The sequence below is a fragment of the Coregonus clupeaformis genome, chromosome 3, assembly GCF_020615455.1.
Source record: "Coregonus clupeaformis isolate EN_2021a chromosome 3, ASM2061545v1, whole genome shotgun sequence".
Classification (NCBI taxonomy): Eukaryota; Metazoa; Chordata; class Actinopteri; order Salmoniformes; family Salmonidae; genus Coregonus; species Coregonus clupeaformis.
The window spans coordinates 869,710-886,800 of NC_059194.1; the positions used below are offsets into that span (position 1 = coordinate 869,710).

Genomic DNA, 17,091 nt, shown 5'->3' on the forward strand with positions numbered 1-17,091 from the left:
AGGGAGATAAAGACTATGTGGACAGGGGAGAATAGGAGAGAGAGAGAAAGACTATGTGGACAGGGGAGAAGAAGAGAGAGATCAAGACTATGTGGACAGGGGAGAAGAGGAGAGAGAGAAAGCAAAGACCTGATTTGTTTGTTTGTTGCAGGTCGAAAAAGGACCTACAGAATACAGGACCTACAGTCACGTTATTTAAAACTGACTAGTCACTGTAAAAATCTCCCTATGTCTTGTCAGGAGTTGACTATGAAAGATACTGTATCTAGTGATCTGCTGTCCCAAACTGGGTTGGGAGATGTTATACTGAATCAGGCGTTTGGAGTCACTGCTCATGGTGATCCTTCATAATCTCAGTGATCACTTCAGATCTCTCCTCTGTTAATCTCAGTGATCACTTCAGATCTCTCCTTCTCTGTTAATCTCAGTGATCACCTCAGATCTCTCCTTCTCTGTTAATCTCAGTGATCACTTCAGATCTCTCCTTCTCTGTTAATCTCAGTGATCACTTCAGATCTCTCCTTCTCTGTTAATCTCAGTGATCACCTCAGATCTCTCCTTCTCTGTTAATCTCAGTGATCACCTCAGATCTCTCCTTCTCTGTTAACCTCAGTGATCACTTCAGATCTCTCCTTCTCTGTTAATCTCAGTGATCACTTCAGATCTCACCTTCTCTGTTAATCTCAGTGATCACCTCAGATCTCACCTTCTCTGTTAATCTCAGTGATCACCTCAGATCTCTCCTTCTCTGTTAATCTCAGTGATCAGCAGCCCTCTCCATCTCTCCTCTCCTGCTGAAGTAGGCCGGTCTGAGAATGTCCATTTACCTCTGAGTGGCTTCATCTAATTCTACAACCTTCCCCCGGCCGTCACCCCTTTGGCCTTGCATGGAGGGGACTTGGAAGCAGTGTTGGAGTAGTGAACTATATGCAGTTCAACTAGTAATTAAGACAAATGTGCAGTAGCTTGGTGGTAGTTAAACAAAATTCTAATATAGGTAGTGTTTTCAGTAGTTAATTACTTTTTTCCCATGTAGCGGTGTAGCTAACTACTAGAACTACACACTACACTTTTAGCAAAAAGAAAATATATGGGTGAAAATAAACTCAGCAAAAAAAGAAACGTCTCTTTTTCAGGACCCTGTCTTTCAAAGATAATTCGTAAAAATCCAAATAACTTCACAGATCTTCATTGTAAAGGGTTTAAACACTGTTTCCCATGCTTGTTCATTGAACCATAAACAATTAATGAACATGCACCTGTGGAACAGTCGTTAAGACACTAACAGCTTATAGACGGTAGGCAATTAAGGTCACAGTTATGAAAACTTAGAACACTAAAGAGGCCTTTCTACTGACTCTGAAAAACACCAAATTAAAGATGCCCAGGGTCCCTGCTCGTCTGCGTGAACGTGCCTTAGGCATGCTGCAAGGAGGCATGAGGACTGCAGATGTGGCCAGGGCAATAAATTGCAATGTCCGTACTGTGAGATGCCTAAGACAGCGCTACAGGGAGACGGGACGGACAGCTGATCGTCCTCGCAGTGGCAGACCACGTGTAACAACACCTGCACAGGATCGGTACATCCAAACATCACACCTGCGGGACAGGTACAGGATGGCAACAACAACTGCCCGAGTTACACCAGGAATGCACAATCCCTCCTGTGCTCAGACTGTCCGCAATAGGCTGAGAGAGGCTGGACTGAGGGCTTGTAGGCCTGTTGTAAGGCAGGTCCTCACAAGACATCACCTGCAACAACGTCGCCTATGGGCACAAACCCACCGTCGCTGGACCAGACAAGACTGGCAAAAAGTGCTCTTCACTGACGATTCGCGGTTTTGTCTTACCAGGGGTGATGGTCGGATTCGCGTTTATCGTCAAAGGAATGAGCGTCCGTCATGGTCTAGGGCGGTGTGTCACAGCATCATTGGACTGAGCTTGTTCTCATTGCTGGCAATCTCAACGCTGTGCGTTACAGGGAAGACATCCTCCTCCCTCATGTAGTACCCTTCCTGCAGGCTCATCCTGACATGATCCTCCAGCATGACAATGCCACCAGCCAAACTGCTCGTTCTGTGCGTGATTTCCTGCAAGACAGGAATGTCAGTGTTCTGCCATGGCCAGCGAAGAGCCAGGATCTCAATCCCATTGAGCACGTCTGGGACCTGTTGGATCGGAGGGTGAGGGCCAGGGCCATTCCCCCCAGAAATGTCCGGGAACTTGCAGGTGCCTTGGAGGAAGAGTGGGGTAACATCTCACAGCAAGAACTGGCAAATATGGTGCAGTCCATGAGGAGGAGATGCACTGCAGTACTTAATGCAGCTGGTGGCCACACCAGATACTGACTGTTACTTCGTTCAGGGACACATTATTCAATTTATGTTAGTCACAGTGGAACTTGTTTAGTTTATGTCTCCAGTTGTTGAATCTTGTTATGTTCATACAAATATTTGTTAAGTTTGCTGAAAATAAACGCAGTTGACAGTGAGAGGACGTTTATTTTTTTGCTGAGTTTATATCAGAAAATATCAGCATCAGACCTGCCTAATTCTCACTTGAAACATTAGTTTTTGTGTTTAATAGGATAAATTACGCTCTGTTAACATCTTACTCCAGAATGATCTGTTCTTGCAATTTGTATTATGACATTTTAGATATGATAATTTTTCTCTTAGTAGTTTGGATGTAGTGAACTACTTTTTCAAAGTAACTTAAAGTAGTAAACTATATTTTTCTTAAGGGTAGCTTAACTTCTTCCAGTGTGAAGTAATTGGTAGCTTGGTTAATTATTTTCACCGTAGCTTCCCCAACACTGGTAGGTAGTCACACAAACACTGAGGAAGACAAGACAAAACCTTTGTAGTGTGCTGTAGGATGTATTTCCCCCTGAAAATCCCTAATTGGCCTTGTGTAGAGGGAGGAGAACTCCATTGGCCTTGTGTAGAAGGAGGAGAACACCATTGGCCTTGTGTAGAGGGAGGAGAACACCATTGGCCTTGTGTAGAGGGAGGAGAACTCCATTGGCCTTGTGTAGAAGGAGGAGAACACCATTGGCCTTGTGTAGAGGGAGGAGAACACCATTGGCCTTGTGTAGAGGGAGGAGAACTCCATTGGCCTTGTGTAGAGGGAGGAGAACTCCATTGGCCTTGTGTAGAGGGAGGAGAACTCCATTGGCCTTGTGTAGAGGGAGGAGAACTCCTTTGGCCTTGTGTAGAGGGAGGAGAACTCCTTTGGCCTTGTGTAGAGGGAGGAGAACTCCTTTGGCCTTGTGTAGAAGGAGGAGAACTCCATTGGCCTTGTGTAGAAGGAGGAGAACTCCTTTGGCCTTGTGTAGAGGGAGGAGAACACCATTGACCATACTGTACACACACAATAATTTGCTCACTTCGCTGCTCATCTCTGAAGAACAACATCTCTTCCTCTATTATGACTTGCATTCAGCAACCAAAGCAGAAGTTGTGGTCTGGGTGTTACACATCTTCTTTATTGGTAGTATAATGTGGGAAAGTAGTTCATCTGCATCCTTGTAATCTGGTCAAATTGATAGATACATCTAGGTTAATAATGCTGTCAGGTTGCTAATTCAGTTCTATAACAGCCGCTATTGTTGCAGTTGCATTGCAGCCAGGTATTCATCACAATGCCTTCTGCAGTGGGAAGTGGGATGGGAGGGACAATATCCTCTCACCCATTTCCCTCCCTCCCTCCCATCCTATCCTGCAGCCTCCCCCAGCCTTCTTCAGCTCACACTTTATCGCTCCGCTTCATAGGCTTCCTGCCTCTCTGCTCTCAGCACCAGACCTGGGTTCAAATACTATTTGAAATCTTTCAAATACTTCATCTGTGCTTGATTGAGATTGACTGGCTAAATGGACAAATAGAACAGTCCCAAAACTGTCAACTCTGTCCATCTGGTTCTCGAAGCAAGCTAAAGAAAATACTCAAAAGTATTTAAAAGATTTCAAATAGTATTTGAAACCAGGTCTGCTCTCAGCAACGAACCGGAGCACTGTTTTTCTCTGTGTGTATCAGTGGGCTGGAGGTTAACCTACAGAGTGGAGACAGAGGAAGAGGAGGATGTGACTCATAGACCCCTTTCAGCAGCTTGCCTCCCATTCCCCTGCTGCCTGCTGCCTTCCTACAGGCTGAGGACTAGTTCTCCTTCCTTACTGTTCAAGGGTTAGAGACCACCCTTTTCACACTATTGTGCCGACTCAAATCTGACTGGATGCATAACAAGGCCAGCCCAGTACAGCTCGGCTTGGCACGGCTTGGCTCAGTAGCGTGTAAAGGATACGAGGATAGCTGCCATCGGACTGTACTCTACTTGTCAAAGTAGAACTAGACTTTAGTTCAAAGAGTTCCTACAGCCATCTGTGGCTCTGTTGTAAGACTTTACATTCTGATCTGGTGCCCACAACTAATTTAATAAGAATCTGTCTTAATCTGTCCAAGGCCTCATAAAATACTATGTTCTACCCTAAACTCTATTAGAACATACACTTAGGTTGGAGTCATTAAAACTCGTTTCGGTTAGTCGGTTAGGACATCTACTTTGTGCATGACAGAAGTAATTTTCCCAACAATTGTTTACAGAGAGATTATTTCACTTATAATTCACTGTATCACAATTCCAGTGGGTCAGAAGTTTACGTACACTAAGTTGACTGTGTCTTTAAACAGCTTGGAAAATTCCAGAAAATGATGTCATGGCTTTAGAAGCTTCTGATAGGCTAATTGACATAATTTGAGTCAATTGGAGGTGTACCTGTGGATGTATTTCAAGGCCTACCTTCAAACTCAGTGCCTCTTTGCTTGACATCATGGAAAAATCCAAAGAAATCAGCCAAGACCTCAGAAAACAAATTGTAGTCCTCCACAAGTCTGGTTCATTCCAAACGCCTGAAGGTACCACGTTCATCTGTACAAACAATAGTACGCAAGTATAAACACCATGGGACCACGCAGCCGTCATACCGCTCAGGATGGAGACGCGTTCTGTCTCCTAGAGATGAACGTACTTGGGTGCGTAAAGTGCAAATCAATCCCAGAACAACAGCAAAGGACCTTGTGAAGATGCTGGAGGAAACGGGTACAAAAGTATCTATATCCACAGTAAAACGAGTCCTATATCGACATAACCTGAAAGGCCACTCGGCAAGGAAGAAGCCACTGCTCCAAAACCGCCATAAAAATGCCAGACTACGGTTTGCAACTGCAAAGATCGTACTTTTTGGAGAAATGTCCTCTGGTCTGATTAAACAAAAATAGAACTGTTTGGCCATAATGACCATTGTTATGTTTGGAGGAAAAAGGGGGTTGCTTGCAAGCCGAAGAACACCATCCCAACCGTGAAGCACGGGGGTGGCAGCATCATGCTTTGGAGGTGCTTTGCTGCAGGAGGGTCTGGTGCACTTCACAAAATAGATGGCATCATGAGGAAGGAAAATTATGTGGATATATTAAAGCAACATCTCAAGACATCAGTCAGGATGTTTAAAGCTTGGTCGCAAATGGGTCTTCCAAATGGACAATGACACCAAGCATACTTCCAAAGTTGTGTCAAAATGGCTTAAGGACAACAAAGTCAAGGTATTGGAGTGGCCATCACAAAGCCCTGACCTCAAGCCTATAGAAAATGTGTGGGCAGAACTGAAAAAGTGTGTGCGAGCAAGGAGGCCTGCAAACCTGACTCAGTTACACCAGCTCTGTCAGGAGGAATGGGCCAAAATTCACCCAACTTATTGTGGGAAGCTTGTGGAAGGCTACCCGATGCGTTTGACCCAAGTTAAACAATTTAAAGGCAATGCTACCAAATACTAATTGAGTGTATGTAAACTTCTGACCCACTGGGAATGTGATGAAAGAAATAAAAGCTGAAATAAATCATTCTCTCTACTATTATTCTGACATTTCACATTCTTAAAATAAAGTGGTGATCCTAACTGACCTAAGACAGGGAATAAAAAAAAAACTGAGTTTAATTGTATTTGGCTAAGGTGTATGTAAACTTCAGACTTCAACTGTATGTGATGTGTTGTGTTGTGTGCCTCCCCCTCACGAGGCTGGCAAACTGCCCCAGTCAGCATTGAAATTCTCTTTAGTTCTGACTGGGTTCTCAAGCTGTCACCCACAGGGACACGCACTCCAAACCTGGGTTCAAATACTATTTTAAATCATTTGAAATAATTTATCTGTGCTTGATTGAGCATGTTGAGCTTAATAAACCAATAGAATAGTCCCATAACTGCAAACACTACCCAACTGGCACTCCAGGCAGGCTAGAGCAAACACTCAAGGGATTTTGAATGATTTCAAATAGTTTTTGAACCCGGGTCTAACGCACATACACACACACACACACACACACACACACACACACACACACACATACACACATACACACATACACACATACATACATACATACATACATACATACATACATACACACACACATACATACATACATACATACATACATACATACATACATACATACATACACCAGCCATGGAAAAGTAGCCATTTAAAACTTAACGCATTCCAAGCTTTTTCAGGAAGTGTTTCTACCGAGGCTTTCAAAGCGCCGTTCCCCCAACCTTGACATACCCCTCCCTAGCTGCAGGCTGTTGTATCCCTGGACACAATCTCTCTCTCTGCTGCTGTTCCTCCATTACATTCATAACCTATTATTGCATTATTATGGAATTCATGTTGAATAAGAACAAACTTGAAATGGTGTCTTGTCGTCAACTAAACGGTACACACCTTCAATGAAATTCAGAATTCAATCAAATAATTGCAGTTTTTTTCACATTTTGTTACCTTTATTTGATTTTTCTCATGCGTCTCTGTGTGCTGTCTAGTCATCTCTCTTCTCACTGGTCTGCTGGTGCCATATCCCCCTGCTTCCTTCCCTGTCTGAACAATCACGTGTCTTTTGTGTGTTCAATGACATCAGTCTTTGTTCCACATCTGTGATTTTTAAAGGTCTGGCTGGAAGATGGCTGGTGACCTGCTGTGGAAAGGTCATGGTGATGCCATTTCAGTCCATTTCAGTCCATTAGAAACAGCTCTGTTTCATGAAAGGTGTTTTTATGAGCCCCTCCCAGCCAGCCATTTAGTGTGGGTTGGGTTGGGTTCTGTAAACCATGTGGTCACAATGACCAGGCTGACTAATGAGCTCAACATTGATCAAGATAGCCACCTACACTCATATACACACACTGCTGGAAGTTAACATGGTATCAATAGCAGTTCAGTTGAAATAATTAATTAGTGTTTTGTAATGTTTACATGTTTAGGACATGTTTACAGTGTTACTTAGTGTTACTCTGTGAGCATTTCACTGTACCGTTTACACACGCTGTATCCTGTGCACGTGATGAATAAACTTTGATTTGAATTATAGTAAGGCAATGTAGTGAATTTAGTTATTTTATCAGACCAATTGACCAGATGAAACACTAACTCAACATGAACCAATTATATTATTATCTCGTTCTTAATATTTGTTTTTTCATTTCAGATGGAGAGGAGTCTCTTGTGTCTCCCTGTGTAGGTACGTGATGGCCGTTGTCTTGCCCACAGCAGCTGAAGGCCCCCTCCAAGCCCATGTATGTATGTTGTTATGGCAACAATAGATGGAAACACGGACGTTGAGACCCTGTTGGCTGCGATCCACCTGGAGCGATACCTGAAGACCTTCCGCCAGTCAGGCTTCCTCTTGGCCAGGGACCTCAGCCACCTAGACAATGGAGCTCTTATCCAGCTGGGCATAACTGCCACCGGGCACAGGAAGAGAATACTGAGGCTGGTCCAGCACATTCAGAGGGCCACCAATCAGAATCAGTCGATATCGAGACCCTTGGAGCCCTTATTGGACCGTTGTCAGTCTGAGTCTGACATTAATTCCACACCCATCCAATCAGGAGGGCCGAAGTCTGACCAAGGGGGCGGAACCGGGGCCATTCCGTTTGAAGCGTTCCGGAATAGTTCCGTTCCAAACATTCCATCCATGATGATGAACTCTGGGTCAGAGCGGCAGTACAATGGGAATGTTGTCATAAAACCGGTTCCAAAACCTAGAACGGTGTTCTACAGACACAAAACAGAACCCGTCCGGTCCCTCTCCTGTCCCACACCACCACCACCAACACCAACAGATCCCCAGGTTCTTACCCTAACCAGGAAACCATCGCAGGAATCTCTCTGCTTCACCATATTGGAAAGTTTGTCTTCAGGAGAATATAACAATGACACAGTGGCGGTGGGTCCTACCCCTACCCCTGCCCTGAGACACAGCCTAAGCCTGAGAGAGAGGAGGCTGAGTAACTCCTCAGACTCTGGAGGTCCCCTGCCCCCTGTTCCCCCGCGGCTGAACCGAGGTATCCCTCCAGCCATGTTTAGGGGTCCTACACCCACTCCGCCATCATCTGGTGGAAGGACTGAACAAAACCAGGACCAGTGTATGACAACCCCACCTCCGCCATCCTTATCCCCCTATGACAACACTGGATTCCCCTCTGTGACCACTTCCCCCCCCGGATCCCCGATGGAGATGGTCTCCAATGAGATCTACTGTGGCACTTTACCTGGTACTGGAGCTAGTAGTGGACGGATTCCCTGCAACATTCCTCAAACACCACCACGTCAAGAGATCCATACCACTCCTGACAGAAATAGGTAGGTCAACGTCTGACTTTAACATCATATACTGTACCTTTTTATAAAGGAGAAATATAGGCCTAGACATCGAAAAGAGAGTATTGTTTTGTGTAACTAATGTTTTTGTTTTATGTGTGTGCAGCACTTTAAGTAACAACTCTTCTGAATCGTCCCATGGAGGTAAGTCTACCAATCCGTTTCTGAAAGTAACCTTACAGATGGTTTAGTTAGACCTTACCTCTATGTATCCTTCAAGCCTATAAATGACCCTTGACCTGTTTAAATCAAGGTCATTAAAGTTTTGCATTGCTAAAACTTAACTTTTCGCTTACACTTTAGCATCCAGTTTAAATGCTTTATAACTGGTTATAAGCATGTATGAACCTTTTTATAATATCTTATAACGAGGTTTATAATATGCTATGTCATTTCTTCGTCCACCACAGTCCCCATGGAGGACCCAGAGGAGGAGATCAGTCCATATTGTGAAACAGTCTTCCAGAGCAGACGACCACTGCACCACTCTGAGGTGAGAGTGGAAGGCTGAGAGTGTGTTCCAATTGACACCCAATTCCCTATATAGTGCACTATCTTTGACCAGAGCCCATAGGCCTTCCAGGAAAAACATAAAATGGTGTCTGAAATGGCACTATGGGCCCTAGTCAAAAGTAGTGGCACTATATAGGGAATAGGGTGTCATTTGGGACAGAGCCTGAGTCTGTTATCAGGTTACAAGAACCCATCAGAGTTATATAGTGTTTAGGGTTTGTGGTCACTTTGGTTCTCCTGACATTGATGAACGTGTTCTCCATGTTGTGTTCTCAAAGGTGGAAAGGACCGAAAGTGAAGGAAAGACCAGAATGACAAGAAAGGAGGGAGAGGATCATGGGTAAATTATTGTGTCTAGAGGAGTGGATAATGAGACTGGCGTTCCAATGAAACATAACATCTTCTTACACAACTCTGACTACAGCCACAGAGAGAAAATAGTCTACTGTATTTTAAAATATTATTTTCTCTCCATCTTTTCAATCCAATGTTGGAACCTGCCACCAGACGCCGTATTCTCACTCTAGAGAAACCTAAAGAGGCTGGAGTCAAGGTTATTACAAATGCATCAATCAGTTACAGAGGCTATCTTTGCACTGCAGGACACCTCAACTCGCCTGGGCCAAACGTCTGTCCCAGGCCCTCCACAGTGAGTCCCAGGGCTACAGCACCGTAGGAGAGGCAGCACCACCCCCTCGCTGCCTCTCCTTACCCCCCAACCTGTACCCCTCGGAGCCGGGTGAGGACCAGACAATATCCCCCTACGCCAGCTACACCTCTCTCTCTGAGCCGACTGCTCCCATCATCTGTGGCTGGCTGGATAAGCTATCACCACAAGGGTATGCCGGGTCCTGGTCCTGCTCCGGGTCCTGGTCCTGCTCCGGGTCCTCCTTTCCTCCCTCTGTCTTCTCCTCCCTTCTGAGGAACTGTCTCTGTCCTCTCAAACCGGTGTGTCTCCAATGTCTTCCTTCTTCCTTTTCCCCACTGTGTTTCTCCAGTCTGTTTTGGTGTTTCTTGCTAAATGCTAAACAGTTGATATACCGTGCCTTCAGAAAGTATTCACACCCCTTCACTTTTTCCACATTTTGTTGTGTTACAGCCTGAATTTAAAATAGTTTAAATTGAGATTTTGTGTCACTGGCCTACACACAATACCTCATAATGTCAAAGTGGAATTATGTTTGCTGAAATTTTTACTAGTTGAAATGCTGAAATGTCTTGAGTATTCAACCCCTTTGTTATGGCAAGCCTAAATAAGTTCAGGAGTAAAAATGTGCTTAACAAGTCCCATAATAAGTTGCATGGACTTTAACATAATAGTGTTTAACATGATTTTTGAATAACTAACTCATCTCTGTACCCCACACTATCTGTAAGGTCCCTCAGTCGAGCAGTGAATTTGAAACACAGATTCAACCACAAAGACCAGGGAGGTTTTCCAATGCCTTGCAAAGAAGGGCACCTATTGGTAGATGGGTCAAAACAAAAAAGCAGACATTGAATATACCTTTGAGCATGGTGAAGTTATTAATTACACTTTGGATGGTGTATACAATACACCCAGTCACTACAAAGATACAGGCGTCCTTCAGTTGCCGGAGAGGAAGGAAACCGCTCAGGGATTTCACCATGAGGCCAATGGTGACATTAAAACAGTTACAGAGTTTAATGGCTGTGATAGGAGAAAACTGAGGATGGATCAACATCATTGTTGTTACTTCACAATACTAACCTAAATGGCAGAGTGAAAAGAAGGAAGTCTGTACAGAATAAAAATATTCCAAAACATGCATCATGTTTGAAATAAGGCACTAAAGTAAAAATGTGGCAAAGAAATGAACTTTATGTCCTGAATATAAAGCGTTATGTTTGGGGCAAATCCAACACATCACTGAGTACCACTCTTAATATTTTCCAGCATGGTGGTGGCTGCATCAGGTTATGGGTATGCTTGTCATCGACAAGGACTAGGGAGTTTTTTTTTTTTGGGGGGATAGAAATAAATGGAATGGAGCTAAGCACAGGCAAAATCCTAGGGGAAAACCTGGTTCAGTCTGCTGTCCACCAGACACTGGGAGACACTGGAGTTGCTTACCAAGACGACATTGAATGTTCCTGAGTGGCCTAGTTACAGTTTTGACTTAAATCGTCTTGAAAATCTATGTCTAGCAAGGATCAACAACCAACTTGACAGAGCTTGAAGAATTTTTTTAAAGAAGAATGTGAAAATATTGTACAATCCAGGTGTGCAAAGCTCTTAGAGACTTACCCAGAAAGACTCACAGCTGTAATCGCTGCCAAAGGTGCTTCTACAAAGTATTGACTCAGGTGTGAATACATATGTAAATTAGCTGTATTTCTAAAAACATTTTTTCACTTTTTCATTATGGAGTATTGTATGTAGATGGGTGAGAAAAAGACAATTCCATTTGAAATTCAGGCTGTAACAACAAAATGCGGAATAAGTTAAGGGGTATGAATACTTTCTGAAGGCACTGTCTCTGCCACGTGTCTGTCCTCTCAAACCGGTGTGTCTCGCACTTCTTCTTCCTTTTCCCCACTGTGTTTCTCCAGTCTGTTTAGGTGTTTCTTGTTAAATGCTAAACAGTTGATATCGGTCGAAACTGAGCTCTTCTTTGCTCTTGAAATTGTATAATTTTTTTCTCCATTTAAATCAGTGGTATGAGAATCTGATCATTTTTGTATTTGGCATTCTAGGAACTATGTATTCCAGAAACGCTATGTGAAGTTTGACGGCAAAAATCTGATGTACTTCGGCAGTGAAAAGGTAGGCCCTTTTTTTTCCTGAATGATGGACTGTATTACATATTGATTGAGAGAACCAGGATTGTTCATTACAATATCCCTCTTTACACATTCTCTCCAAGGACCCGTATCCCAAAGGAGTGATTCCTCTGGCTGCGATACAGATGGCCCGCATGGCCAAAGACAATAAATTTGAGATGGTGACAAGTCACAGGACCTTTGTCTTCCGGGCTGATAACGAAGGTAAACAAAGTACTTAAAAACAGAAATTAAGGCGCAGTGGTCTAAGGCACTGCATCGCAGTGCTAGAGGCGTCACTACAGACCCGGGTTCGATCCCGGGCTCTATCACAACCGGCCGCGACCGGGAGATCCACGAGGCGGCGCACAATTGGCCCAGCGTCGTCCGGGTTAGGGGAGGGTTTGGCCGGCCGGGATGTCCTTGTCCCATTGCGCTCTAGCGACTCCTGTGGCGGGCCGGGCGCAGTGCACGCTGACATCGGTCACCAGCTGTACAGTGTTTACTCCGACACATTGGTGCGGCTGGCTTCCGGGTTAAGACATTGGTGCGGCTGGCTTCCGGGTTAAGACATTGGTGAGGCTGGCTTCCAGGTTAAGACATTGGTGCGGCTGGCTTCCGGGTTAAGACATTGGTGTGGCTGGCTTCCAAGTTAAGCGAGCAGTGTGTCAAGAAGCAGTGCGGCTTGGCGGGGTCGTGTTTCGGAGGATGCATGGCTCTCGACCTTCGCCTCTCCCGAGTCCGTACGGGAGTTGCAGCGATGGGACAAGACTGTAACTACCAATTGGGGAGAAAAAGGGGTAAAAAGTACCATAAAAAAACAAGATTATAACTGCTATTAAAATCTCACACACAAGCAACTACAGACATTAGTTGGCCCATTTCTCCACACTTATCCCAAAGTGTGCACTTTGGGAGAAGTTTTAAAGCTTTGGATAGGTGTTGTTAAATCCAAATGTGGAAGTGCATACTTGAGGAGAAGGATGGAGGATCGGGACAAAGCTATAGTCCTCAGGGCAGAAACCAACCATGTGACAACCTCTATGTTGGACAAAGGTTGACCCAATAACCTTATTTTCACTCTGGAGACTCAAATGTCCCAATCTAACAAAATAGCCTCTGCGAGACAAGATAGTATCAGTTACTGTCATAAACTCATAGTAGAAACATCTTGTTTAGGACTTTATTTTAGGCTACTGATTCCTCTGGTGTTGACCTATTAGGGAATGATTTGGTATCAAAAGATAGTTTCTGGTACAATTGGTAACTGACTGGTACAAAAGGGTGCTTGGTTTGAATCCATACGACACAAACAATAAATTCACCTATTGTTATTGTGTAATTACCATTTTACCATGAAACTTTCATAGTAAATACCTGGTGTTTTCTGTACCATAAAATAGTGGTAATACCAACCATCGTCTTTCTACCTGCCCCCCTCTCAGTGCAGAGACATCAGTGGTGCAGCACCCTGCAGGGGAGGGTGAAGGAACAGCTTGTGTTTGGGCGTCCTCGCTTCGGTCCCGGCAGCCACTGTCAGAAGAGTGGTCCTCTGGAGCTCAAAGGGACCAAGTCAAAAGTTTACGTCGCCATCAATACAGAACAGGTCTGGGTGTACAAGAGCGAACAGTGTTTTCGAGATGGGATAGGAATCACGTTGATAGAGGCCAGAGGGGCTACGATCAGAGACGGCAAAGGAAAAAGCTTTGACCTCATCACCCCTTACAAAACATTCAGGTGCGTGTCTACTGACATGGTAATAACACAAAAAATAAAGTCTGTTCATCATGAACTTCCTGCACTGCTGTTTTCTGAATCCCTGAAAGAAAAAAAACTAGTTTTTGATTTGATTGTCCCTGTAGTTTCACGGCTGAGTCTGAGCGGGAGAAGAAGGACTGGATGGAGTCTGTACAGGAGTCCATAGCAGAGACCCTGTCCGACTACGAGGTGGCTGAGAAGATCTGGTCCAACAGGTTTAATAAGATCTGTGCTGACTGCAAAGCCGTCAACCCTGACTGGGCCTCCATAAACCTCTGTGTTGTCATCTGTAAGAACTGTGCAGGTGAGACAGTGTTTCCCCTACTATTGTATAGGTGGGGCGGGCTCCCCCCTCCCTAGCTCTGTTGCCCCCTGCCTAAAAGAGTGTGGTTTCAGTTTGATGCAATGTTGCTCTGGAAATGTTTCCAAATACATTTACATTTTTAGTCATTTAGCAGACGCTCTTATCCATTTTTTCATACTGGCCCCCCTGTGAGAATCGAACCCACAACCCTGGCGTTGCAAGCGCCATGCTCTACCAACTGAGCTACAGGAGACCTTGAGCTACACATCCTTTCCCTCTCTTATGGTTCTCTCTAGCGAAACAGCGCCTGAATATCCTGTTGCAAACACCAATACCAATGTCTAGTGCCAGGAGAGTGATTGTCGTGGTCCTTTGTCCCTTTTCCCCTGCAGGTCAACACAGAGGTCTGGGGACTATGGTGTCTAAAGTACAGAGCCTGAAACTGGACACCAGCGTGTGGAGCAATGAGATCGTGCAGGTGAGAAGAAAGAGAAGTGTTCTTCAGGGAAGGGGGAGGGAGAGAGTCAGGGGAAATGCTCACGTTTATTTTATTCAAGTGGCAAAATATTTTCCAGGATACTGAAATGAGTTTGTTTTGTTGTGTATCAACTGTGAATATACTAAAGGCCCTCATGAGTTCTGATTATTCTGTGTTTGTGTTCGTCAGCTCTTCATAATGCTGGGGAACGACCGAGCCAATGAGTTCTGGGCGGCCAGGCTATCTCCAGCCGACGAGTTAGACCGTGACGCCACACCAGACCAGCGGAGGGAGTTTATCATCCACAAGTACCGTGAGGGGCGCTACCGACACCCCCACCCCAACTTCAACACACAGGAGGAGCTCCTTAAGGTACAGTGACACAAATAGTATAGATTTTCAAATGTAAAGCTGCTTATAAGAGGATCCAAAGGACATGTGGAGTGTTGTATAGGCTATATTATCATAAACCCTTTATTATTATTATTATTATTAGTCTACGACTGGACAACATTTCTAGTTTGTTATGAAGGAAAAACTAAATTACTATCTGTCTTAACGGCCTTGGCTGGCTGCTGAGCCTCTCAGTAAAAACACTTGGCTGGCTGCTGAGCCTCTCAGTAAAAACACTTGGCTGGCTGCTGAGCCTCTCAGTAAAAACACTTGGCTGGCTGCTGAGCCTCTCAGTAAAAACACTTGGCTGGCTGCTGAGCCTCTCAGTAAAAACACTTGGCTGGCTGCTGAGCCTCACTGTAAAAACACTTGGCTGGCTGCTGAGCCTCTCAGTAAAAACACTTGGCTGGCTGCTGAGCCTCTCAGTAAAAACACTTGGCTGGCTGCTGAGCCTCTCAGTAAAAACACTTGGCTGGCTGCTGAGCCTCTCAGTAAAAACACATGGCTGGACACTACCCTTACGGAAAAAACACATTCATTTCATTTGATCACATGTGAAGTGTTCCAAAAACACATCTAGTCTAAATGCGTACCCTTACAGAAAAAAAACACATGATTTCACATTAAAATTCACTTTTGAAATCATGTGATTCTCCACATGTGAAATCATGTGTATTTCTAGTATCTGTAAGCTATGCTGGAGTTTAATTTAGGGCATAGCTGGCTGTAGCTAGCATGCATCCAGACATTTACCCCAACAATAATGACATGGAATGTGCTTTGAAACTAAAACAATTAGAGAAAAGCCAAGTGACATTTACTCCTGATGTACTGACCTGTTGCAACCTCCTGTGACGACGTGTGAAAGAAGGAGTCCGGCACAGGAGGTAAAATACAGAAGTCCAGAGTTTAATCCGTTTGCATAAATCAAACACCCCAAGCGTCAATCGAAACTGTACAAGGGAAAACATCCACCTTGGCAAATAACACAGTGAAATGTAGCTCAACCGAGCCTTGGCATTAAGATAATTTTCCAGCAGTCGGACCAGTACTTTGCGAACCAGGGACACATGCTCGGCGCACGTAGCGGAATACACCAGGATGTTATCGATGTAGACCACTACACCACGACCAAGCATGTCCCGAAACACCTCGTTCACAAAGGACTGGAAAACGGATGGAGCATTTATCAAACCGTAGGGCATCACCAGGTATTCATAATGCCCCGAGGTTGTGCTGAATGCTGTTTTCCACTCATCCCCTTCACGAATACGCACCAGGTTGTAGGCACTCCTGAGGTCTAATTTGGTGAAAAAACGGGCCCCATGCATTGACTCAATCACTGAAGGAATGAGGGGAAGAGGATATCTAAATCGTACCGTCACATTATTCAGTGGTCGATAATCAATGCACGGGCGTAAACCACCATCTTTCTTCTTCACAAAGAAGAAACTCGAGGAGGCAGGTGAAGTGGAGGGACGTACATACCCCTGGCGCAGGGACTCGGTGATGTATTTTTCCATAGCCTCCGTTTCAGCCTGTGACAGGGGATACACATGACTCCTGGGAGCTACAGCGTCTACCCGGAGGTTTATCGCGCAATCCCCCTCCTGATGAGGTGGTAATTTAGTCGCTTGCATCTTGGAAAACGCGAGCGCCAGATCATGGTATTCGGGGGGAATGCGCACAGTGGGGGTACCGTCTGGACTTTCCACCGTGGTCGCACCAACGGAAACACCTAGACACCTACCCGGACACTCACGCGACCGCCCCGTAAGAACCCTCTGCGGGCCATGAGAAATTGGGGTTGTGAAGGGCTAACCACGGGAAACCCAAGACTACAGGGTAAGCAGGAGACTCAATAATCATAAAGGTGATCTGCTCAACATGTGTCTCCTGCGTAATCATGGTGACTGGTACAGTAACTTCCTTAACCAACCCGGACCCTAATGGTCGACTATCTAGTGCTCTGATGGGGAGTGGAATATATTATTATTATGTTATTATACACTGGGAACCTACCAAGTGATCGGGAAAGGAGATAGATAAAGTACAGTGCGCCGCAAAGGGCTCTGAACACGTTTGGGTGTTCGTTACCAGGGGTGATGCGTGAGTACCCTGCCTACCGCCTCCAGACCCAAAAGAACGTTGA

At 44.9% G+C, this 17,091-nt stretch overlaps 1 protein-coding gene across 2 annotated transcripts in view; it reads left to right on the forward strand.

Moving 5' to 3' along the window:
- The window catches only part of LOC121538634 (arf-GAP with Rho-GAP domain, ANK repeat and PH domain-containing protein 3), a 51,445-nt gene that overhangs the window by 17,500 nt on the left and 16,854 nt on the right, over positions 1-17,091 (forward strand). For both annotated transcript variants that reach the window (XM_041846821.2, XM_041846831.2), the window contains exons 2-12: positions 7,535-8,691; positions 8,816-8,853; positions 9,120-9,202; positions 9,501-9,562; positions 9,825-10,061; positions 11,941-12,010; positions 12,111-12,231; positions 13,452-13,743; positions 13,869-14,068; positions 14,461-14,546; positions 14,736-14,918. In XM_041846821.2, the coding sequence (XP_041702755.1) occupies positions 7,625-8,691; positions 8,816-8,853; positions 9,120-9,202; positions 9,501-9,562; positions 9,825-10,061; positions 11,941-12,010; positions 12,111-12,231; positions 13,452-13,743; positions 13,869-14,068; positions 14,461-14,546; positions 14,736-14,918 (2,439 nt within the window). In that variant the 5' untranslated portion in view covers positions 7,535-7,624. The remainder of the gene's footprint in view (positions 1-7,534; positions 8,692-8,815; positions 8,854-9,119; positions 9,203-9,500; positions 9,563-9,824; positions 10,062-11,940; positions 12,011-12,110; positions 12,232-13,451; positions 13,744-13,868; positions 14,069-14,460; positions 14,547-14,735; positions 14,919-17,091) is intronic.